This window comes from Bufo gargarizans, chromosome 9, assembly GCF_014858855.1.
Source record: "Bufo gargarizans isolate SCDJY-AF-19 chromosome 9, ASM1485885v1, whole genome shotgun sequence".
Lineage (NCBI taxonomy): Eukaryota > Metazoa > Chordata > Amphibia > Anura > Bufonidae > Bufo > Bufo gargarizans.
In genome coordinates, this window is record NC_058088.1 from 169232498 (window position 1) to 169258161 (window position 25664).

Consider the following 25664-nt stretch of genomic DNA (forward strand, 5'->3'; position numbering starts at 1 on the left):
TCACCGCGCACGGGATTTCGTGCGGGATCTTCAAATTGGGACGGCGGCTGTTCGCGCTCAAGCGGTTGAGGTCAGTATGACATTTTTAAAAAAATTTACTGCCATTTCAGGAAAAATCGAATGGAATTTTCCTTGAAATTCGTATGGGACTTCGATTCGCTCAACACTAAATAAAAAAAAAACACAAAAAACCCGGCCTGGTCACTAAGGGGTTAATGGCAGGGCTCCCATGCAGTGCGCGCACAGGAGGTAAACACTCCCCTGCAGTGGCGCGTCTCCACCAGCAGGGGCCGCCTCCTTCCTCCCGGCCCCGCAGCCTCACATGTCCGCGACACTTCGGGGTGTAAAGTTGACATGGCCGGGAGGTGACTGATCTGACGGGCGGACCTGCAGCCGGGCACTCGCGGGGTAAGGCTTCCTCCGTGCACTGATATGTGTCTCTCCCTCCTCCTCCTCCCCAGACCTCCCTCCGCGCTCTCCCTCCTCGCCTGGCGATGAACAGCTGCCTCTGCATGAAAAGAAGGGACGGCTTTCCACGCCTTACAGTTAAGTGTCCTCTGGAGCCTCCATCCCCCATCCGCAGAGCTGCAGGTTCGGTGCATTGTGCTCGGTAACCATCAGCATCGGGCATTGTTGTCTTTGGTGTTTGCAGAGGATGCAGAAGGCCTCCCTGCTCATTGGATCTGGTGGGGGATGCATCTGTTAACCCCTTCATGGCAGCAGGATGACAGAATTTCCTCTTGTGTCCTCCCTTCCTTCCTCCCTCCCTGCTTCTATGGCCGCAGGGCGATCATTCGGTGGCCATGATAACCGGGGGGTCGGATGGCGGATGTGTAACCGGGGGGCCTGCGTCTATCGCATCAGGGGTTGCTGTGTTTCTGCATGTACAGGGGCTTGGGGTTAGAAAGCTGGCCTATAAGGCTTGTGGATGTAGACGTCGTCGTCGTGAGGCCTCATTCGTATTTCCGTGTTCGTTTCGCGTCCGTAAAAAAAATCAGTCCGTGTCGCACCCGTTTTTTTTCCTACTGTGTGTCGTCCTTATTCCATGGACACTGCTCAGCTGAAAGGCCTTTTCCAGAGCAGTCAGTGAAAAAACGGACCAGACACGGACACGGTGATTAGGCTATAATAGTCGTGTGTATCTCCGTGATTTTTTTATTTTTCACTGACCCCCAGTCAGTAACAAAATACGGATGTGTGAACAGACACATTGAAATGAATGGGTACGTGGAAAATGCGGGCAACACATGCCCGTGAAAAACGGAAATGAGGCCTTATGGGGGAAGGGGGTATTCACATGGCGGTATGTATGCAAAAAATACAGAGGACATCCATGTTGCATCAGTTTTTTAGTTTTTTTTGCGGAACCGTTGTGACAATGCCCAGTAAGACGTGTTCTATCTTTTTTCTAGGGCCGCAGAGCGGGCGTACGGATGCGGACAGCGCACGGTGTGCTGTCCGCATCGTTTTTGGGGCCTCATTGAAATGCTGAACAGATGCGGGGAAAGAAATGCGTTTGTGTGAATGGGGCCTTAGGCCTCATGCACACGACCGGGCCGCGGTGGATCGGCAAAAAACAAACAAACGGATGACCGTATTGAATCCGTGTGTGTTGTTTTTTTTTTTCACGCAACTTTATTATTTTTCGGTCTGCAAACCACAAAATACAGATACAGTCCTTGGCGCATCCGCATTTTATTTTTTGCAGCATGCACATACAGATGCAGGAAGCGCACACAAGACATTTCTGCATCCTTATGTCCGTTCCGCGAAAGATAGAAAGCGTCCTTTTCTTGTCCGTAAATGCGAACCATGGACCCATTGAAGACATCTGAGCGCAGTTGTCACGTGGAGCTGTATTTTGCATGTCCACGGTTTTATATACGGTCGTGTTAATGCACAAAACACAGAACCGGGGCAAGCCTTTCCATTAGGGCACACGCGCATGAACGTAGTTTGTTTCCGTGTCCGTTCAGTTTTTGCGGATAGGATGCGGACCCATTCATTTCAATCAGTCTTCAGAAAATGCGGACAGCGCACCGTGTGCTATCCACATCCGTAGGTCCGTTAGGTAGCCCCGCAAAAAAAAAAATATATATATAGATCATGTCCTATCCTTGTCTGTTTTGCGGAGGTCATCCGTATTTTTTTGCGGATCCGTGTTTTGCGGACAGCAAAACGCATATGGTCATGTGATTGCAGCCTTAGGCTTCATGAATGTGACCGTATGTATTTTGCGGTCTGTAAAATACGGATACTGGCTGTGCATCCCGCAATTTCTGCCGGCCCCACTGTCAAAATGCCTATTCTTGTCCGCTTTGCTCTATCTCTTGCGGAATGGGCGTACGGATGCAGAAAGTCATAGCAACCAATGACGCCGTGCGCTCCTGCTCTGAACAGGAATCCAGCCCGTGTTACCACGGACCGCTCACGTGTGCATTCGGCCTTACCTGGTCGTCGCCGCTGGAGTTTGGCCTCTGCCGCCATTAATAGATGACATGTGACAACGTCCGTGTTATTCTTGGAAGTACATTCACGCGACCGTCTAAATTTATCCGTGTCCGATCCGCATTTTGCCTAATAGATGCGGATCCATTCATTCCTCTGAGTGAATAAAACGTGCGGACAATATTCAGTATGTTGTCCGCATCTGTGTTTCCGCATTTCTCGTCCGCAAAAATATGAAGCTTGTTACTACTATTGTCCGCACAGATCAGTCCGCAGCCTAATTCAAGTCAATGGATCCGCAAATTACGGAAACCATGTTTGCGGAACCGTTTCTGTGTAATCTAAGTCCCTGCTCCCTGAGCTTGGTGCAAAATATTCTGATATTACTATTGCAAAATGCAGACACACGGAATGGATGCGGAAACAAATTCCGGACACACGATTCCGTTATTTGCGGACCGCAAAACGGAAAAGAATTACTCACGGTCGTGTGAATGTATTCTAATTGTGTGAATTTCCACTATGCCGATGGCTACGTGGCACCTGGCGGCGCAGCGCTGGAAGAGATGCGCAGCCTGTGGTGACCACTCGCAGTCACTAATCCTATTATCGGACTACAGTGTCATAATGCGATGTCTGCAGCTTAAAGGGGAATCCTACCTTTACCAATGTGCTGGCAATTTGCGGAACGGCGCGGACAGCCTTTAACATAACTGCCTATTCTAGTCCGCAAAGCGCGGACAAGAATAGGACAGGTTATATTTTTTTTGCAGACCACAGAACGGAGCAACGGATGCGGACAGCACACAGAGTGCTGTCCGCATCTTTTGCGGCCCAATTGAAGGGAATGGGTCCGCATCCGAGCCGCCAAAACTGCGGCTCGGATGCGGACTAAAACAACGGCCGTGCGCTCGGTGGCCTTATTGCGGATCCGCAATACACGGGCACAGTTCTGTGTGCATTCCGCATTAGATGCGGACCCATTCACTTCAATGGGTCCGCAAATCCGGAGATGCGGAACGGAGCCCTACGGAATCAATACGGAGTGCTTCCGTGGGGTTTCGTCCCGTACTTCTGTTCCGCAAAAAAGATAGGACATGTTCTATGTTTTTGCGGAACGACCTGGTCGCGGACCCATTAAAGTGAATGGGTCTGCGATCCGCTGCGGCTGCCCCACGGTGGGTGTTCGTGCATTGCGGCTCGCAGTTTGCAGGCCGCAGCACGGCCACGGGGCGCACACGTTCATGTGCAAGAGGCCTAAGGGCTTGGGCTTCAGGTTGCAGCGAACCTCCTGTTCTCACCCTGTTTCTGTGTTGGGATACAAATTACTGACAAGGGGAATGGTAACCGCCTGTTGTCAGTCGCACATTTCCAGAAGGAATAATATTGGAACACTGCGATGTTTTTTGAGAATTGTGGGATTGTTCAGTTGCCTCATTTTGGGTGACATTTAACGTAATAACTTGTTTTACTACTTTAGCGCCATAACTGCACATTTTTAGGGAAGAAAGAATAGATTTTTATTGGCACATTCCAATAGCTTTTTTAGTTTTCTGTAGATTTATGTTTTGAATTAATAATAATAATAATATTTATTTATTTTTAATGTAGTTTATGGGACATGTTAGGCTAGATTCACAACTGGGGCAGAGGTTCTGGTAGAAGCCCCTCACTCTTATTTGGTCAAACAGAAGAATGAAATACTTGCAGCGGCCGGTATTCATGCCGGAAACCTGATGAGTCCCATTAGGGTCCATTCACGCATCCGTGTGTGTTTTGCAGATCCGCAAAACATGTACAGCGGCAATGTGCGTTCCGCATTTTGCCGGCACTAGGAGAATATGCCTATTCTTGTTCGCTATTGCGGACAAGAATAGGGCATGTTCTATTTTTTTCAGGATCGGAATTGCGGACCCGGAAGTGCGGGTCCGCAATTCCGGATCGGGGCCGCATGTCATGCGGCCCCATAGAAATGTCTGGGTCCGCTATTCCGTTCCGCAAATGTAATCGGGCACTGGCGGTGCCTGACGGAGGACCCCATTATAGTGACTGGGGCACTGGCGGTGCCTGACAGAGGACCCCATTATAGTGACTGGGGCACTGGCGGTGCCTGACAGAGGACCCCATTATAGTGACTGGGGCACTGGCGGTGCCTGACGGAGGACCCCATTATAGTGACTGGGGCACTGGCGGTGCCTGACGGAGGACCCCATTATAGTGACTGGGGCACTGGCGGTGCCTGACGGAGGACCCCATTATAGTGACTGGGGCACTGGCGGTGCCTGACGGAGGACCCCATTATAGTGACTGGGGCACTGGCGGTGCCTGACGGAGGACCCCATTATAGTGACTGGGGCACTGGCGGTGCCTGACGGAGGACCCCATTATAGTGACTGGGGCACTGGCGGTGCCTGACGGAGGACCCCATTATAGTGAATGGGGCACTGGCGGTGCCTGACGGAGGACCCCATTATAGTGAATGGGGCACTGGCGGTGCCTGACGGAGGACCCCATTATAGTGAGTGGGGCACTGGCGGTGCCTGACGGAGGACCCCATTATAGTGACTGGGGCACTGGCGGTGCCCGACGGACCTCGGTATAATACATCGGTGTCCGGCATGTGCCAGATCTGGTGACTCCAGTATACAGACTTCCACAATGTGAGATGAACTTAGCCTTAGGTCTCATGCACACGAACGTTGTTTTGGTCCTCATCTGAGCCGCAGTTTTTGTTCAGTATTGATGGCCTGTCCGATTCCCAGCACGATTATGTGTTTGAAGAGGCTGCGCCATTCACCGCTTCCTAGGCCAGTGATGTCACATTCATCGGTCACGTGGACTGTGTGCAACTCGGTCCCATTCAAGTGAATGGTCCTGGGCTGTAATACCAAGCACAGCCACTATACCATGTAGGGCGCTTTGCTCAGTGAGCTGTGCGGAGGACGTCGCGTTCACTGGAGCCACGAAGTCTCTTCAAACAGCTGATTGGCGTATCAGTCGTATCCTCACTGATCAGATACCGATATTGAAGACTAAAGCCTCATGCACTTGGCGGTAAGCGTTTTACGGTCTGCGAATCACGGATCCTAGCTGTGAGCATGCCGTCCTTATTTTTTATTTTTTTTCCCCCCGTCTAGAGAGAAGTCTGGAAAAATATGTGTAAAATGTAGACATCGCATGGGCGTGAAAAGCGCAAATGTGAACAATGCCATTAGTCAGTTCACACGGCTGATTTTCAAAATACACATGGAAAAAAATCAGTGCTGAATCCAAGCAGTTTTTTTACGCCTCTAAATTAGTTTTTTTTTTACGAGTTTTTGATGTGTTTTTTGTAAAACGTTTTTCAGACACATTTTTTACTATAGTACTTTTCCCACGCTTTTTTTTTTTTTACGGAGGACATCCATGTGACGTCTGTGTTGCATCAGTTTGTTTTTTGTAGACCCGTTGTAAGGGCTCATGCACACGAACGTATTTTCTTTCCGTGTTCGTTCCATTTTTTTTTGGGCGCAAAAAAATGGAAGTTACTCCGTGTGCATTCCGTTTCCGTTCCGCAAAAAAATAGAACGTCCTATTATTGTCCACATTACGGACAAGGATAGGACTGTTCTAATAGGGGCCAGCTGTTCCGTTCCGCAAAATACGGAATGCACAAGGACGTCATCCGTATTTTTTGCAGCTCGCAAAATACATATGGTTGTGTGCATGAGCCCTAACAATGCCTATTCTGGTCCGTCAAATGGACAAGTATAGGACATGTTCCTTTTTTTTTTTTTGCGAGGCCGTAGAACGCAGGCCGCGTGCTGTCCACGTCTTTTACAGCCACGTTGAGACAAATGGGTCTGCATCCGTTCCGCACCAAAACTACGGCCTTGGGCCTCTTGCACACAAACGCGTGCGCCCCGTGGTCATGCTGCGGCCCGCAAAATGCAGGCTGCAATGCATGAACACCGTCTGTGGGGCAGCCACAGCGGATCACAGACCCATTCACTTTAATGGGTCTGTGATCCGGCAGTTCCGCAAAAAGATAGGACATGTTCTATCTTTTTGCAGAACGGAAGTTTGGGACGAAACCCCACGGAAGCACTCCGTAGTGCTCCCGTAGGGTTCCGTTCCACACCATTCTGCGGACCCATTGAAGTTAATGGGTCCGCATCTGTAATGTGGAATGCACACGGAACGGTGCCTGTGTATTGTGGATCCGCAAATGCGGTCTGCAATACGGCCACGGTGCGCACACGTTCATGTGCAGGAGGCCTTATCCTGATTATAAAATCATTACCATTGATTTCCTGGAAACCCCCTTTAAGGCTCATACACACAACCGTATTTTCTTTCCGTGTCCATTCCGTTTTTTTTGCAGCTCGTATGCGGAACCATTCACTTCAAAAGGTCCGCAAAAAAACGGAAATGACTGTGTTCATTCTGTTTCCCTATGTCTAAGTCTGTTCTGCAAAAAATCCGTTTTGGGGACAAGGACAGGCATTGTTACAATGGATCTGCAAAAATAAACAGATGCAACATAGATGTCATCCATATTTATTTATTTTTTGCGGATCCATATTTTGCCAACTGCAAAATACATATGGCCGTGTGCATGAGCACTTAATGAACTTTTCAGGTCTGTGGTCAAGTCTGATGGTCTAGAGCACGGATGTCCAACCTGCGGCCCTCCAGCTGTTGTAAAACTCCCACTCCTACCATGTTCTGCTGTAGGCTGTCTGGGCATGCTGGGAGTTGTAGTTTTGCAACAGGAGGAGGGCCGGAGATTGCAACAGATGCAGGAACGGTGCAACGGAGTGCTGTCCGCATCTTTTGCGGCCCTATTGAAGTGAATGGGGTCCGCACCCGAGCCGCAAAAAATGCGGCTCGGATGCGGACCACAAAAACGGTTGTGTGCATGAGGCCTTACTCTACTGCCTTCATATTGTTCTCACAGGGTTTAAGTAGAATGGACGTGAATTGGTTATGACAGGGGGCTCATTAACAAAGTCAGTCAACCATAATTACATCAAAACAAAGAATTTTTCAATTTTTTCTCCTAATCTGTTCTGAGAACTCGTGGCAGCAAATTCTTTGTACTTTTAGTAAGGCCTCATGCACACAACTGTGTACGTTTTGCGGTTCGTAAACCAAAGGTGCAGCAAAAATACAGATGCGATCTGTTTGCCTTCCGTACACTTTTTGTGGACCCGTTGACTTTAGTCCGTAGTCCGCGAAAAAATGCTGATTCAAAACTGACGGTATTCGTATTTTGTAGACCTGCGATTTGCATAGGCCTAAGGCCCCATGCACACGGCCGTTGTTCACGGCCGTGTGCGGGCCGTGGAACCGCGGCCTGGATCCCTCCTGAGAGCAGGAGCGCACGGCGTCACTGGTTGCTATGACGCCGTGCGCTCCCTGCTGCCGGCACAGTACAGTAATACACTGGTATGATCTATACCAGTGTATTACTGTACTGTGCCGGCAGCAGGGAGCGCACGGCGTCATAGCAACCAGTGACGCCGTGCGCTCCTGCTCTCAGGAGGGATCCAGGCCGCGGTTCCACGGCCCGCACACGGCCGTGAACAACGGCCGTGTGCATGGGGCCTAAGTTGCATAGTTGATAAGGATGAAAGCCACGGGCCCATCACTTCTGAATGCCCACCATGCATATTGCTTGCAGTTTTTTGTGCATCACATCCACAGCGTAATACAGTACCAGCTAAGTAGATGAGATTTTTGAAATTTCATGTACACGGTGCCCAAATTATGCTTGTGGAAATTGATCTGCGGTGAGGATTTTGAAAACCACAGCATGTCAAATGGATCCGGGGCAAATCTGTGACAAAATAGTAACATGCATATTTTGGTGTGGATTTGACACAGTGATTTATGATGCAGAGTCCGTGTCTGACTGGTCTACTGTGAGTACAGTACAGTAGGACCTGTGGTCTGATAGGAACTCACTGTATCGTAAATACCTATAAAGCAATGAGTTTGCTCAGAGGACCAGCTGTCGGTCCATGAGATGCGGCCAACACACGGACCATGTGTCCCGGACTGAGCATGATCATGTGCAGGAGCCCTTAGCACCATAAATGATACGTCGGGTTATTAAAGAGGTTATCCAGAAATTGATACTTATGACTTATCTTCAGGATAGGTCACCATTATTCTATAAGCCGGGGCCCCCCACAGATCAGCTGTTTCAAGGAGCTGCTGGCTCACCGCAGCTCTGGAGAGCGCGCAAGCATAGTGCCATGCTTGGGATTGCTGCTCAGCCCCTTTGATGACTTGCAATTAGGTCATGTGACCAATGTATGGTGACCTCACAGGGCCTAGGAAGAGGCCGAGGCGCTCACGAATCGCCGGCCTCTTCTAAGAGCTGATGGGCGTCGGACCCTCTCCAGTCTGATATTGATGACCTATCCAGAGAATAGGTCATCGATTATAAATTAGTGGATAACCCCTTTTAAGAACAGTTGGGGTGGTAGTGGCGGTCAGTTTTACGCTCAAGGCTTCCTGGCCTATGGTAAAGTTTCTGTCACATTTCATATTTCGTTAGGGAATGTTTCCCCTCAAGCTTTGATCCAATCTTTATTTGAATCTGAAAAGACATAGAGAAGAATGGATCTCTGACGTGAACCTAGCCTTGTTCTCAAGCAGTCTTTTTGTAGAGTGGTTGCCGATTTCTCAGCCAAGCCCCATTGTCTCTGGCTTGATGGATCATGCTTGTTGGAGATGGTTTGGATAGCTGCCTGCTGTGGTTTTTTGTTCCTTCCTTACAGCTTGGGTTTCCATTGTATGGCAGTGACTATGGACTCCCTTTTTTTTTTTTTTAGCAGTCTGTTTTTAAGTGTTTTTGTCCTCCAAAAAGTATTTTAGAATGCGGATCACACAGTGGCCTACATTGTCTGGCATGGCTATTAAATATCTGAATCGGCAATCTATCCTATTAGATCTTTTTCCTATAAATCTGATTATTGTGCTCTACTTCGAAAAATCAGATGGACTGGTCCTGAACATAAAGTCACTGGCTCAAATTTACTAATCCTGTAGAAGCCATAAACTTAACCCGGCTGTCTAGACGTACATCGGATTTATCACGGGTTCAGACTGGATGATAAATCTATCTAACTTTATGCCAACTATGGGTTAGCTTACTTGTTTAAGACAGATTTTTAAGCCAGAATCTCACCTTACCGATCAACCTTCCCCCAACACTCCCATTCTGATGCCATCACTGTCCTCCTCCGGTATCTACGGTACTTCCTGGTCCCACTCAACAGTCAGGAAATAACCACTTAGACTAGTTTCCCACTAGCCGGAGCTCTCTGGATCCGGATTTGCCGGACACTGCCTAAGTGCCCGCCGGCCTCATTAACTATAATGTGGACTGGTGGAGAGACACCCCCCCCCCCCCCCCCGCAACCTGGCAAATACCGCTGCGTGCAACTTGCAACTCTTTTTGTCTGTCCGTCCGGTAGGCTACTTCTTGCTGGAACAACTTACAGGATCTCTTTGACTAAGACTAGTTTCACACTAGCGTTAAGCACAGTAATTGGCTGAGCGTTCTTTGTCTCGAAAGGGACCTGAAAGTAGAGACTGGCGAAGGACTGGCCACATATTACATAGCTGCTCATTCAGTTGAGTGAGCACCATGTTTATCCACAGCTTTCTCAGGCGTTCAGTGATGTATCTGGATTCACTGAAGAACATGATGTGAAAAGTTCACTTGACAGGGTAAATCTTTTTGAAACAGTTGACTGTTCTTGGTTGAATTTGCTGTATAGGATTTAAAGGGTAATGTAGGAACGATATTTGCATGTAAAAGAACACGACTTGCTTATGAAATACATTTATTAAATTATTCCCAGGACATCCACCAAACAATTTGTTCCCCTCTCCCCGGCCATGAACAACTGTTGCTCCTCGTTGCTTCTACAGGCAGCCATTTAGGATGTTCATAAAACTTGTAAAAAATTATTACTTCACCTTTGGGTTGACAAATAAAAATCCCCAGTGTCTGTCTAAGAGCATTATAAAAAGTTAATGTTCAAGCTGTATCTTCTGTTTGGCTCTGTGTTACTATGTGGAATTGGTGTTTGATGTGAGTTCATCTTCGATGAAAGGCCCATTTGGTGCAGAGAAATTTCTTTGGATTTTGTTTACATTTGTGCCAGTGGAGGAAAGCGTGACGTGAGGGTGGGGTGGGGTGGTAGGAATGGGCCTATGGGTGTGATTAAATAGGGTAGTAAACAAAGAGCTCTGTGATAAATTTTACCTTTCTTTGCAGGAACGCACTATAATGCCTGAGGTTCGGGACCTTTCAGATGCTTTGTCTGACCTGTCTATGGATCCCATCACTGGTGTTGGGGTAGTAGCATCAAGGAATAGAGCACCTACAGGCTACGACGTGGTAAGTATTGGTTTGGCAACTTCAGAACAGGATATCAGAAATTCAGCTTTCCTCTCTGGTGGTCCCAGGCTCTGGTACCATAATAGGCCCCAAAGATCCAGGAGAAAAAACTTTTTTGTCTGCCTTTGGAACAAATTACTTTGATTTAAAACCTTTTAAATGTTAATGGATGATACAGGGGTTGAACCTCGCGAATAATTCCCTCTGGTGGGACCAAGAAACCTATCTGATACTGCCATGGTTTTCATGTAGCTCAAGTATAGGTACAAGTCTATATGTGAATGTCAAGGGGTGCAGTAGTGTTTTATATTCATCTTTTGGAGTTGTATACCCCTTCACCATTGGAAGATTGGTTAACCATTTTTTTAGATTCTATTTTCTTTATTGTTGGTAGTGTATATATATTTTTTTTATTATTGCTTGACAGCTTATGAGTAATCTGTTTGACCTAATTGTTAAGATGCTTTTGCAACAAAGTCCTATCAAAGTTTTTTTTTTTTTTGTAAAATGGTGCTACATGAATTAGGTAACATACCTTGGTCCTTGTTTTTTATGCCCTCAAATGCTTTGTATTATTTTTTAGATTATCCTTATAAATCCTGTGTGCTTCTACAGGAATCAACCACTGCGGTTTAGTTTTGGTATCTGCAGAAATTGCCAAACACCTCCTGTTTATCAGTGATGGCTTCTAAATGTGGGAGGCAGATACAAGACTGGACTTTGATGTTGCATTTAGCCATTAGGTTAAACAGATTACCAAGAAGTTGTCAAGCAATAAAAAATGCACTACCAACAACACAAAATATATTCTAAAAATGGTAAACCAAAGAGGTCTACAAGACACCTACTGTACAACTCTTAAAGGCTATGTACACCCTTTTGGGGGTATTTTTATTTTTATTTTTTTATTGCACTGTACTCATTTTGAGCTAAAATTAATTTTATTAAAAATAGGGTGTTCTTTTTGCTGAGATGCTCTAGTGGCACCCTTTTGGATTTTCCATCGGACCAGGAGCTGATGGGCTCCTTGTCTCTGCTCTCTGACCTCCTAAACACTCATTATAGCTCAGTTCTTATCTTACTGATAAAAATGTAGCCTAAATAAGTGTTTATGACCTCTTAGTAGTTTAGAGATGAGGGTTATTTGATGACCAGCACAAAGTTAAACCCTTTGTGACAGAACAGCTCAATATTTTTAATAAAGGTCAATTGAGAACAATTTTTCGCCAAAAATAAGTAACATGCACTCGTAAAAATTGCCTCTGAAGGTGCCTGACATTTAGATTTTAAGTATGAAGGAAGTGATTAATCAGTTGTCTGTAGATCAGTGATTGAGGAGGTGTGGTTCTGACAAACTCTGCTACCACCTCGACAGCAGCAGTAGTTTTATAACCACACCCCTTCCCTATCAGTTATCCTTGTGGTTGGGGAGGAAAGGCCCAAGATCTGTTGAGTGATCTTTCGCTAAAAGTGGTGATGAATTGGAAGGTTGTATAGCTTTATGATCTCATATACTCTGTGCAGATAAGTTACTGACTTGTATGTACTACACTCTTGGTGTTTTGAGAATCATTGATGTAAAAAATTCTCCAGGCAGCAGATATCAGTGGGGGTCTGACACCCAGCAACCCCAATCAGCTGTTTCGGGCTGCAGTGGAGCCGGAAACATTACTGTGAGCAGACAGCTCCGTACACTGTGTAATGGCCAAATAGGGTACTGCAAGCTTAGCTCCCATTCAAGTGTCCAGGACTTTTCTGTGGAGACGTCAGGCACATGTGCACTTTCCCAATAAAGCTGAGGATGGGGCATCTTGCCTCACTGCGCATGTGCCCTAATGTGCAGTGCATGTGCATTGAAGCAAGAAGTACCATTCTTGGCTTTCTAAAGCCTCTGTGGAAGAGTCCTGGACTCTTCTCTTGGTAACCTTGAATTTCATTTACTTTATTTTGGGGGAATAGTTGTGCAGGTTGGGACCCTGAACCCTCGGCTGCATAACGATGGTGGTTTCATGACCCCAAATCGGGTGACGGGTTCCCATGAAGAACTGTGATATACTCCAGTATAGTTTCACACGTTGTCATGTAACTCTATACCCTCCCCACTTTCTCATTTGGAACTCGCTTGTCTTTATATAGACATGCCTTTACCACGGTGCTATTTTTATGTCTTCTACGAAAGCCTGCTGCACCATATACACGTATGCACTCTCCGAGGGGCACATTTCTCTACTGATTCATTAGACCTCAGCAAAATAAAGGAATAGGAATTTGTCTTGACTGTAAAATATTAACAGATGTTCACAATCCTGACATTTGCCAATTGGAGTAGAAGTTGCTTGTTTGTGAATTGCACTCGAAATGTCAACGTTTCACCACGAAGGGGGTGCCTACGAGTTTGTGGCATCAGATTTCAAGCTAGAAATGTTGAGGGACTGCTGCAAATGTGAAGGAGATATTTTATCAGATTTGTTTTTTTTCCTGTAGGATGGAGGAGGGGAGTCGCTGAGCTCAGGAATATATAGCCTTCTATCATTTCATTCAAGGTCTCCATGTACAGTGCTGCCCATAATTATTCATACCCCTGGCAAATTTTGACTTAAAGTTACTTTTATGCAACCAGCAAGTAATTTTTTGACGGGAAATGACATAGGTGTCTCCCCAAAGATAATAAGACGATGTACAAGAGGCATTATTGTGGGAAAAAAACATTTCTCCACTTTTATTTGCAAAAGTGTCCAGTCCAAAATTATTCATACCCTTCTCAATAATCAATAGAAAAGCCTTTATTGGCTATTACAGCAATCAAACGCTTCCTATAATTGCAGATCAGCTTTTTGCAGGTCTCCACAGGTATTTTTTCCCATTCATCTTTAGGAATGAGCTCCAAATCTTTCAGGTTGGAGGGTCTTCTTGCCATCACCCTGATATTTAGCTCCATCCACAGATTCTCAATTGGATTCAAGTCTGGACTCTGGCTGGGCCACTCCGAAACGTTAATGTTGTTGTCTGCTAACTATTTCTTCACCACTTTTGCTGTGTGTTTTGGGTCATTGTCATGCTGAAATGTCCACTGGTGCCCAAGGCCAAGTTTCTCTGCAGACTGCCTGATGTTGTCATTGAGAATCCTCATGTATCGCTCTTTTTTCATGGTACCAATTACTGTGATTAGGTTCCCTGGTCCATTGGCTGAAAAACACCCCCAAAGTTTTAGGTTCCCACCACCATGTTTGACAGTGGGGATGGCGTTCTTTGGGTTGAAGGCTTCTCCTTTTTTTACGCCAAATAAAAAAGAAACATCATTGTGACCAAACAGTTCAATTTTTGTCTCATCTGACTATAACACAGAAGACCATAAGTCTTCTTCTTTGTCCAGATGAGCTTTTGCAAAGGACAAGCGAGCTTTTGTGTGCCTGGTCTGCATCCGTGGAACCTTGTCTGCCTTGAGACATTGCCACCACCATCCCAGATTCACCAGGATGGTCTTCGTGGTGATCCTTGGATTCTTTTTCACCTCTAACTATCCTCCTAGCCAGCACAGGTGTCCCTTTTGGCTTCCGACCACGTCCTCTGAGATTTTCCACAGTGCGGAACATCTTGTATTTTTTGCTCAAATGTAAATAAAAGCTGAGAAATGTTTTTCCCCCCCACAATAATGCCTCTTGTACATCGTCTTATCTTTTGGGAGACACCAATGTCATTTCCCGTCAAAAAATTACTTGCTGGTTGAATAAAAGTAACTTTAAGTCAAAATTTGCCAGGGGTATGAATAATTATGGGCAGCACTGTATAATCTTATCAGGAGAGAGAGCCTGGGAGCCCTATGTACAGAGGCATACGAGAACATTTGGGGGGTGACTCACACTCTCTATAGTAGTCCTAGCAGAATTTTGTACAGATTTTTACATGAAAATACTGAGTGAAATAATGAACATCTATATATGCCGAACATATCCCCCTGTGATAACTGACAGATCCACCTTGTGGACATGTAACCACTGAAGCCAGTGGTTGGTGGCAGCAGAGCAGGTGACCATGCCCACCCCCTGGAGTAAGTTAATGCGCCGCGGACCGGAAGATAGATGTGAGCGAGGCAGTGCGCAGGATCGGAGTAGGTAAGTATGTTTCTTTCCAAAGCAGAGGCAGGCCTGGGGCCATCCTGGAAAAGTTCATTATTCCCAGACAACCCCATTAAAGTAGGTTATCTATAGGCAGAGGAATATATATGTTTGTATGCTCCCCATAGTAATAGTCCCAATGTCCCTCCTGGTGCATGTTCATCCTTGTATGCATTTTTGCTCACCTTGAAGGAGAACATAGATTTTGGTCCTGTTTCTTGGACCTTTCTTTGAGGATTTTGGTGACATGGAGATCCCTGTATAAGCCCATTTAGCCTATGACCTATGTGATGAGGGATAGGTGGTAACCTGAGTTAGGACCACTCTTTCATTGAACCCTATATCAACTGCCTACACTGCACATAAAACGGTTAGCCATAGCATTAAAGGGGGTTTTCTCATCATGGAAAATGGGGGCATATTGCTAGGATATGCCCCCATTGTCTTATAGGTGCGGGTCCCACCACTGGGACCCGCACCTATATCGAGAACAGAGCAAGTGGAGGAGGGCGCACTGCGCATGTGCAGCCGCCCTCCATACATTTTCCATGGGGCCGGCGAAAATAGCCGAGCACTGGCTCTGCTATTTCTGTCGGCCCCATAGAAATGAATGGGAGCGGTGGCCACGCATGCGCGGTACGCTCCCATTCACTTCTATGGGGAGCCGGCTTGGTGGTGGCCGGACTTGAGTCCTCCAGCCATCACCTTGCAGGGCTCCGTTTTCGATATAGGTGCGGGTCCCAGCGCACCTAGAAGAGAATGGGGGCATATCCTAGCTATATGTCCCCATCGTCTACGATGAGACAACCCCTTTAAAACTAAGAGTAAAGTAAATAATACTGATTATCTTGTGACAGTGGCTCCTGTCATGACGTGGGATATACTATATTAGGTCATTTCTTGATGTTGATGATTTGGAAGAAGGAAAAATGAGCAAGAGTAAGGATATGAGCAGCTTTAGCAAAATCTAAATTGTAAAGGATGGACAACCAGGTTGGAGAATCTCTGAAACTACAGGTCTTGTGGGATCATCCTGTTATGCAGCGGTTGGCACCTCCCAAAAGTGGTCCACAGAAGGACAACTGGTGATCTAGTGATGGGGTCATGGGCACTCGGGCTCATTGATGCACATGGACGGTAAAGGCTAGCCCATTTGGTCTGATTTCATGATGAACTATTTTGCCACAATTTTTTTTTAAGTATATTATCGCTGTCAGAACATACAGTGTATCACAGCTTGCTGCAGATGGGGCTGTGTAGGCACAAAACAGCAATAGTTCTTGTTAGGGCATCAGAATCTACCTACTGTAAAAATTATTGCCAACCAAGTGCCCCACTTTCAAGGCAGCAGTCTTCTCTATTGTGAGTGACTTCTTTCTGCAGGATAATATCCTGGCCACACTGCAGAAATAGTTCAGGAATGGTTTGAGGAACCTGAAAAAGAGTTCTAGCAGTTGACTTCACCTCCAAATTCCCCAAGTCTCTGTCTGATCAATCATCTGTGGGTTGTGCTGGAAAACCAGTCCAATCCATTAAGGTTCCAGCTCACAACTGCTGCAAACATCCTAGTTTCAGATACCACTGGACACCTTCAGAGGTCTTAGGCCTGTACTTTGGGTCAGAGCTGTTTGGCAGCATGGGGCGGGGGGGCCTACACAACATTAGGTTTTAATGTTATGACTGATCGGAGAATACTGCATGTGGTTGAAATCTAGCAAACTCTCGTGAAGCTATTTTGGACAATCTAATGATCGGAAGTGCAGTTACATTGTGGCTCACATAGTGGATTAATCCTCCCCTTTCTTTGAAGCTTTCTCCACCATCTGCAGGATGTTAATTTCATATAATGCCTATTAGATTTCTTCTGAATCCACCTCTTCATGGACCATTTAATAGAATAGACCTCCAAGGTCATCTTTATAAAGCTGGTGGAGGTACTCGCACCTAATACACTGCCTCCCAAATTGTCGAATGGGTGGTCTGAGTACAACTTTCCTCGTACAGTAATGACCTATCCTGAGAGAAGTAGTCGTGTAAAGTACACAAGGCTTTGTTTCTCAATGAAAAATCCTCCTCAACGCCTAGTGCAAATAAACAAGAAAAACCCATTTCCTTTCAGGCTCGGAGACATCTGGAAGTTGTACTTCGTCAGCAGCACGTTTACCTTGGTTGAAAGTCTTTTAGTTGTCCTTCTTTATTGTCTTTTGTTCCTTTACTTCTTTTACCTCCTTCACTCTCAGCATTCGTACAGAATATAAGCCCTGCCAATCCCAAAACCTGTAGCACAAATTTTGGGAATTTTTGTGTCTTGGTAACGGTTATTGTGTTTCTTTTAATTGCTTTTTTATTACACGATTACTTAATCAATGTATTGCTTTATCAAAACAATATCTTTATTTATTACATCTGATTTTCATCAGAACAAGATCATCAGATGAAACTACACCCCACCCCCCCAAATCAGACCACCACAGATCTCAGCCACAGAAAAGCCCTCCCCAAGTCAGTGTTGCCCTCAAATCAGTCCCCCCATGCTGCAAGCCCGCAATCAGACCCCCAATGCCACCATGATCAGACCGCCTGCAACTATGATCACACCCTCCCTTGCTGCAGTACAGCCAGACCCCCATGCCATCCATTGCCATGTCTCCCAGTGCCATCAGATCAGCAGCCCCTCCATGCCATGTCCCCCAGTGCCCCCATAATGGCACTGCCATCAGCCCCTTCATGCCATCCAGATTGCCATGATGTCCCCCTTCCCCTGTGCCTCCATGCCATCCACTCCCATGCCATGCCACCATGTCCTCCACTCCCCCAGATCAGCCCCTCCATGCCAAATCACAGGTGCCCCGAATAACCCCTGCCCCCTCCAATAACTTTATACATGCCATTGCCAAATCACAGGTGCCCCCATTAACCCATCTCTGCCCCCCCCCCCCCAATAACTTTATACATGCTAAAATCACAGGTGCCCCCATTAACCCATCTCCATCCCCCACCTCCCTCTCATATGACTTTATACTTGCCAAATCACAGCCTGGAGCCCCAATTAACCAGTCTGCCTGCCCCCCCCCCCCCCCCTCCATCATGGCCAATAACATTCCATTGCCAATTCACAGGTGCCCCAGTTTCCCACCTGGCCCGCCGCTGCTGGTGCTGCTAACTTTATACTTGGCTTTAATGGCAGTGCGGCGTGCGCTGGCACATGGAGTCTGCAGGAGACGCGTCTTCATCCCAGCATGCACTGGGACCTGACGTCACACGCATCGTCAGCCAGCGACGATGTGTGTACGCAAGGCCCTTCATTTCACTCCCGCTCCGTGGTCATGTGATTCAAATGATTCCTCAATGCAGGGAAACTGCATCGAGGATTTTTTCGCATCGATTTAATCATTTTTTAATCCCTGTTGGCTGAGGAGTGCTGGTGAGCCGGGTATCACAGGTGTCTTGATGATACCCAGGGGGCGCCACAGAGTCTCCAGTGCTATCAATAAAATTTTACAGTTGTAGTGGAATACACTATGAAAAAGTTACACTTACTTCACCGGGGAGGAGGGTATAGGATAAAGCTCAAGACACCTATACCTCAGCCTCCCCCGCCAAGGTCGCTTCAAATTATGTAGTAATACCTTCCTGGTCCCCAAAAGGATGACACCGGGGCTCCAATGTATATAGGAAGTCTTTTATTAATTCAGCTCGATGCGTTTCGGGAATATATCCCTTTTTCAAGAGCATATACATATAACATATAACTGAGGAGTGGGAGGGGGTGTGACCTAACCAAATCAGGGGCGTGGCTTAGTGGGACCTGGGGGCGGGGTTTTAAGTCCGTCTTTTCAAGGTGGCCTGAATGGCCAGTCTACCTGCCCCATGAACTGTGATCTCCACAGCACTCTGCTCCACAGCTATTAATCCATGGCTTTACTTCAATAGCGATTACCGTATTTTTCGCCCTATAAGATGCATCGGCCCATAAGACTCACCTAGGTCTCAGAGGAGGACAATAAAAAAAATATATTTTTAATTAGATCTCGGATCAGGCCGGCAATCAGACTTTAGACCAGCCCCCCATGCCATTTATGGGCCACCATGCCAGTTATGACCCACTGTGCCATTTATTATGCCCCCAGTGCCACTTATTATGCCCCCAGTATGAGCCCCAGTGCCACAGAGCAAATAAAATAAAAAACCCACTTGCCTCTACTGCTCCTGGACGCCGCCGCTCCTCCCCTCCAGCGTGCTCCGTCTTCTTCCTGCTGTCGGCTGTGCTCTGACCCAGCGCGCACAGTGTGAGGTCACAGCGCGCCCTTGCACTGTGCGCAGCCTTCACAGTTGACAGCTGAGGACCAGGAAGCGGTGAGCACAGAGCCTTTACCGCTTCCCGGTGAAGGATCCACACGCACTTTGGGGTAGTTATTGCTTTTTATTTTCACACATAAGCCAGTTACTATGCCTTATCGTCGGATCCATATGTTTGGTGGCTCTTATTTCATTGGCATTTTTCTGTATGCCCTCGTGTGTTGACCTCCCAGCCCTCTCTAGGGTTGTTTTTGTTCCTCACTGAAGGTTTCCCCTTCCTTGCTACTGTTTTTATACATATTATAAATCATGTACATTTAATAAAGACTTTTTCATGTTTATACATGTATGCGTTTAGTTCTCTATTATTTTGATGTGTTCAGTATATTGAATCGTTTGGGCTGTTCTCAGCACAATATATTTTTTTTTACAACCCGGTGATCAAATCTAGTGGGCGTTGTCTATGTGGAGGCTAACGGCCTGCGAGCTTCTATTGGCTGATAAGGGTCATGTGACCAGGCTTCTATTGGCTAATGCATTTTTTGGGAATATCTCAGGAACGGTATACGCTAGAGAGCTGAGTCCCGGTCTATAACCTTCCCGGACACCTGATGTACCTGTGTGCCAAATTTCGTGGTTGTAAATGCGACGGTGCGGATTCCTTTAGCGGACATACATACATACATACACTCATATTTATATATTAGATGTGTCTCATACCTGCCAAATTCATCTTAACATTGATTTGCTGGGGTTGCAGATGAACGGAGCTTCTCTAACATCCTGCGGTCAGCCACATGTGGCAATGTAGCATTGCAATGCAGCCATTCAAATGTAATGCAAGGATAGGCTGGGTCCACCGGAGTGGGATCGGCTCCCACAAAATGGCTCTTCAAATAGAGCATATAGACTGGATGTCCTCATGAGACAAGTCCCAAAGTACATCCATATAGCATACTTATCCTGGATCCTGATCAGTCAGAAAAAATGACATGCGTTTGAATGCAGTTTGCCGGCATCAAGCAACGCAAGTGTGAAAGTACTCTAAGGCTACTTTCACACTAGCGTTTTTCTTTTCCGGCATAGAGTTCCGTCCTAGGGGCTCTTTACTGCAAAATAACTGATCAGTTTTATCCCCATGCGGAGATAATACTGCAGCATGAACACTTGCCTGAATGCCGGATCCGGCATTTTTTTTCCATAGGAATGTATTAGTGCGGCATTAAAAATACTGCAATGCCGGATCCGTCCTTCTGGTCTGCGCATGCGCAGACCTTTAAAAATATGGAAAAAATATATATAGAAACGGATCCGTTTGTCTGTATGACAGACGGATCCGTTCTTGTAATGCATTTGTGAGACTGATCCGGATCAGTCTACAAATACTGTCCATTTGCATGCAGATTGCCGGATCCGGCAGGTAGTTTCAGCGACGTAACTGCTTGCCGGATCACTCTGCCGCAAGTGTGAAAGTAGCCTTAGCCGAGCGGAGCAGGCAGGAGCCGCTCCGCTCAGCTAATCCTGGCATAGTAGATGGGTACAGGGTACCTGTGTGCTATGCCAGCAGTTAGTAATAGTCCAGGGAGCATGGGCAGGAGCAGCAATGAGCGCTCCTGCCCGTACTCCCTGCGCTGCTGCGGTCCCATAAAATGAGTACTCCGTACATTGCTGACAGCCCAGCGGTGTAGGGAGAACTAAGTTTTAGCGCATGGTGCTCTTTAGGGGTGAAAAAGTATTTTTATTTTTACCATAAAGTATATTAGAAAAAGGTCTCTTAGTGAGTTAGGGACAACATATTAAACATTAGTCTAAAAGTTTAGTTACTCTTTAAAGAGGCATTCCCATCTCATTGATGGCATATCACTAGGACATGCTTCTCTTTCCAGAATGGGCCCCCCAAAGTGAAGGAGAGCACACTGCACTAGCGAGGACACCCTTCATTTGCTGCTGTGTCAGTTCCAAAAATAGCAGAGTGCTCCCTTAACTATGTCTAGCATGAGCTGTGCACTCTCTCTATTACCTTCCTCTGCTGTTCTTGGAATTTTCCCCGCCGACATTCGTGTTGCATTCTCCTTCGCTTGGGGGGCCAGTTCTAGACACAGGAGTAGGTCCCAGAGATGGGACCCGCACCTGTCTGACTTTGATGGCATATCCTAGTGATCATGTCGGCAATGTCTGAGATGGTTACAGCCCTTTAACCCCTTCTCAACACAACCAATTTTTTTTTTTTTTATTATTATTATATTCTTCTAAGAGCTAGAACTTTTTTTTCTTTCTTTTTTTTTCTTTTTTTTTTTTTTAACTTTTTTTACTTTTTTCTTCTTCAACATAGCTGTATGGGACCATTTAATATACCAAGAATCTATTTTATAAAATTATTTTTGGTTGGAATGGAAAAAGGCAATTCTCGTGTTTTTCTGTTTTATTTTTATGGCATTTACTGTGCAGTAAAAGACATGTTAACTTTATTGTACTGGTCATTGTGGTTGTGGTGATACTAGGTTGTCATAGTATTTATGATGTCCTCTACTACCTTTTGAAAGATAGAAAGTTGCTCTAAAGTTTTTATAATTTTTACCATTGCATCTTAGACACAGTAATGGGTTCTCTGTCAGTCATATGTCTCACGCCAGCCCGAATGTCTTTAAATGTGCTGTGCAGATGCCGTGTTGGATGTGGGATGGAAAATTGAAGAAGTTTCCAGTCATGTTGGGAATGTGACACTCCTTAAATACTGGATAATCTGGAAAGACGAGATGGCCTGCCATGGAACCGTATCTTGTAATATGATGCTAATCTTTTGGCGTTTTAGCCATTTATTTTCGAACTGCTGCAGTGTTCTGATCCGTTCCCGATTTGGGCTAGGTTCACATAGGCAGTGGAGGCTGTTACCGATTCCCAAAAGACGTCGGGAGGCAGCAGTATTTTGTCCAGCAGAATTAAGGAAAACATAACTGAAATCCTTACAGACCCCATTATAGTCAGTGGGGTCCGCCAAATGCTATTGGTGTTTGGTCCAACGCCAGAACAGCCCAGCCTTAGGAGGCATCCATACAGTGCCCTGCAGTCAGACCAGTCACCAGGTTCTCGGCCAGGTTTAATAGAAAAAGAAATGTCCTGGTGACACCAACTATATAGAGGGGTTATCCATAATAAATATTACTATGCAATGAGTACGGCGTTTCAAATGAAGTACTAATGTCCTCCAGCCACCACTTAGCGGGGCTCCGTTCTCTGTATAGGTGTGAGTCCCATCGGTGGGACCCGCACCTATAAGACAATGGGGGCATATCCTAGAAAAAATGTCCCAATTGTCTGTGATGAGACAACCTCTTTTAGGAATTAGAAAGCCAGGACTCCTATCTTCCAGAAACTTCCCCACTCTTGTTTGTGGGATGTCCCCGGTAAGATGGTTTTCATATTATTCAGGTCAGTGGTGATGGGCTGCATTATCTGATATCTCCCATGGCCAAGAATTTCATAGTTTATTGAAGAAAGTGGCCATGTTTTTCTAGACCTTTTAATACTTGTATGTTGACTTAGCTTATTTTCTCAGTAGATTGTATGGGAAAAACTGTGTACCAAAGTTTAGATTCTGTATCATAGTAGTTGTGTGCGCTGATGTACATAATCCCCTTAGATTCCTCATCGTAATAGTTGTGTGTGCTGATGTAGATAATCCCTTATAAATGTCTTTGTTTCAGACAATCTGGTTCCTCATCGAAAACCACCACGTTCATCTCTGGCGACTGTGGCTTACTGATCCACCTCAGAGATCAACACATTCTTTCAGATTATGTCTGACAGCAAGTTTGCTCATGTTGTGGTTGACTTGTACAGCTCTAGAGGTTTGCAAATTATAGAGGTGTTCTACAACTTGGCTATAAAAGTGGTATGTTAAAAAAAATAAAAGGCAAAAACTAGATAGGAATCGGAACAGTAAACAGCCGTCAGGATTTTCTTCAGCTTCTGAAACTGTCTAGTAGACAACACTGGTGTTCATTTCAGGGCAAGTCTTAAGACACTTGACTTTCTGTGGCAAATAGAGCAGTGAGGGAGGGGGGCTTCTGCATCAGCCAGTTGTCTTACTGCTGGAGACAGGCCTCATCTTAGTTTTCTGAGGCGTGGTGGACATTGATTTTATTTTTGTGTTATTTTACAGTTTGACTGTCTAAGGGTACTTTCACACTAGCGTGTTTTTTTTTTCCGGCACTGAGTTCCGTCAAAAGGGCTCAATGCCGGAAAATAACTGATCAGGTATATCCCCATGCATTCTGAAAGGAGAGTTATCCGTTCAGGATGACTCATCAGGCAAAAGAGAAAACCGTAGCATGCTACGGTTTTATCTTCGGCGAAAAAGATTTGCCGGCATTTTTTTCCATAGGAATGTATTAGTGCCGGATCCGGCATTCAAAATACATTTTGCCGGATGACACCGGAAAGACGGATCCGGCATTTCAATGAATTTTTCTGGCTGATTAGGCATTTAAGACTGATCAGGATCCTGTTGGCATGCGTTTTGCCGTTGCCGGAACTGCTTGCCGGATCACTCTGCCGCAAGTGTGAAAGTAGCCTAAGTGAACTTTTTATATTTTTTACGTGACTTTCAGTACAAATCAGAGGATACCGTTTTAAGGTATGCTTTTAAAAGTATATGGCCCATTCCAGGCAAAAGGCACTTTTCACATAGGTTGGGATATGGCCATTGGATAACTTTGTTCCATGCTCTTGCTTGTGTAAAAATGTATGAACTTGATAATATAACATAGTATATCCAGTGCCTTGAAAAAGTATTCACACCCCTTGAAACTTTTCCACATTTTATCACGTTATACCAACAAACTTAATGGGGTTATCCCATGATTATTGTAAAAAATTAAAATCGGACATCATATAGTACATGACAATACCTTTCTAACAAAGCTAGAACCAGCCCTGCACCTCACATGGATCCAGAGATCTCCCCATTCATTGCTCTGCTAGATTTATATCAAGCTGGCAGCTCAAGGGGAGTGTCTTTTCTGCTGCAGCTAGGGGGCGTGTCCATGCTCTGCCTATCACAGCTCAGGAGGCAGTTGAAGGATGAAACTGAGCATGTGCGGCCTTCTCAGTGAGGAGGTCAGAGAAATAAGAAACAAAAACAGCAGGTGACGCTGTACAGATACATTTTATTGAATAACTCAGTGACTATGCAATTATAAAAGTATTCAGATCCAGGTGCTGGTTTGAAAACTGAAGAATTTTTCTCGTTGGACAATGTATTTTATTGGGATTTTATGGAATAGACCGGGGATCAACAACCTTCGGCACTTCAGCTGCTTTGAAATTACAACTCCCAGCATGCAAACGTGCTCAGCTGTTCTTCTAACTTCCACAGAAGTGAATAAAACATTCTGGGAGTTGTAGTTTCTGAACAGCTGGAGTGCCGGAGGTTGCTGATCCCTGTGATAGACCAACACAAAGTACAAAGTATCCCTGACCTGTCTGTGTTCCTTGGTTTTCATCATGATGTTTGATCATCCGTGGCAAGGCTTGAGAATGGCTATTTACAAATGCTCTTCATCATCCTATGTGACTGAGCTTGAGCTATTTTGCAAAAAAGAAGAATGGGCAAAAATTCCAGCCTCTAGATGTGCAAAGCTGGTAGATACATACCCCAAAAGGCTTGCAGCTGTAATTGCAGTGAAAGGCGGTCCTACAAAGTATTGACCGGTTAAATTTATTTTTTATCACATGACAATTACGAGCAGCAGTAGCTCCAGAAGCTCCTTTTTCAGGATGTTCAGTTCTGAAAATAAATTTAAAGAGTCACTGCACATTTGTACATGTGTAAGCAGTGATTTGCTTTGCTAGGTGTCGTCTGATCATGGAGAGATTTTCCGTGGCGGACGTGACTGGAAATGAAATGTACAGTAACTGTAATGTGTCATGGGGGGGCGTCCAGTTATAATGACCTGATAGGTTTGAGATGCGTGTGAGAAGACTACATTGGAGCTAGACTGCTCTAGAAGGTTTGTCTGTTTGCGGCATTTAATTTTTTTTCATAGTTTTTTTCTTTTTAGCTTTTCCATTGACTAGGACTTAGTGCGGAGGGACACCTCTTGAGCCAAACCAAATTCCCTTCTCGTAAAAATGTTATGCTCTCAAGGGAAAACGTTACATGTTTTTTGAGGTTTTGAACTTGGCTGGTGAGTTATAAAAATCACATGAAATTATGGAAGTAGTGAATCCACTCCAACCCTAAACTAAACCTCCAGAAAATATGTTCAAGAGCCAGAAATGCACAATCCAAAGCCATGTGGGACCTTATTCAGATTCTGCTCCTTCCTACCAGAAGAGACTTGGTCATTTTATTACGATAGCTTAGGTTCATGCACATGTCCATACAGTAGCACAGTGCT

General features: G+C 45.6%; 1 protein-coding gene across 3 annotated transcripts in view; it reads left to right on the forward strand.

The window, feature by feature from the left end:
• Positions 1–286: 286 nt before the first annotated feature.
• Positions 287–25664, forward strand: part of MVB12B (multivesicular body subunit 12B) — an 87543-nt gene continuing 62165 nt past the window's right edge. For 2 of the 3 annotated variants that reach the window (XM_044306371.1, XM_044306372.1), the window contains exons 1-2: positions 410–545; positions 10727–10849. In XM_044306371.1, coding sequence (XP_044162306.1) covers positions 495–545; positions 10727–10849 — 174 coding nt within the window. In that variant the 5' untranslated portion in view covers positions 410–494. The other variant, XM_044306373.1, reaches the window with a different exon arrangement.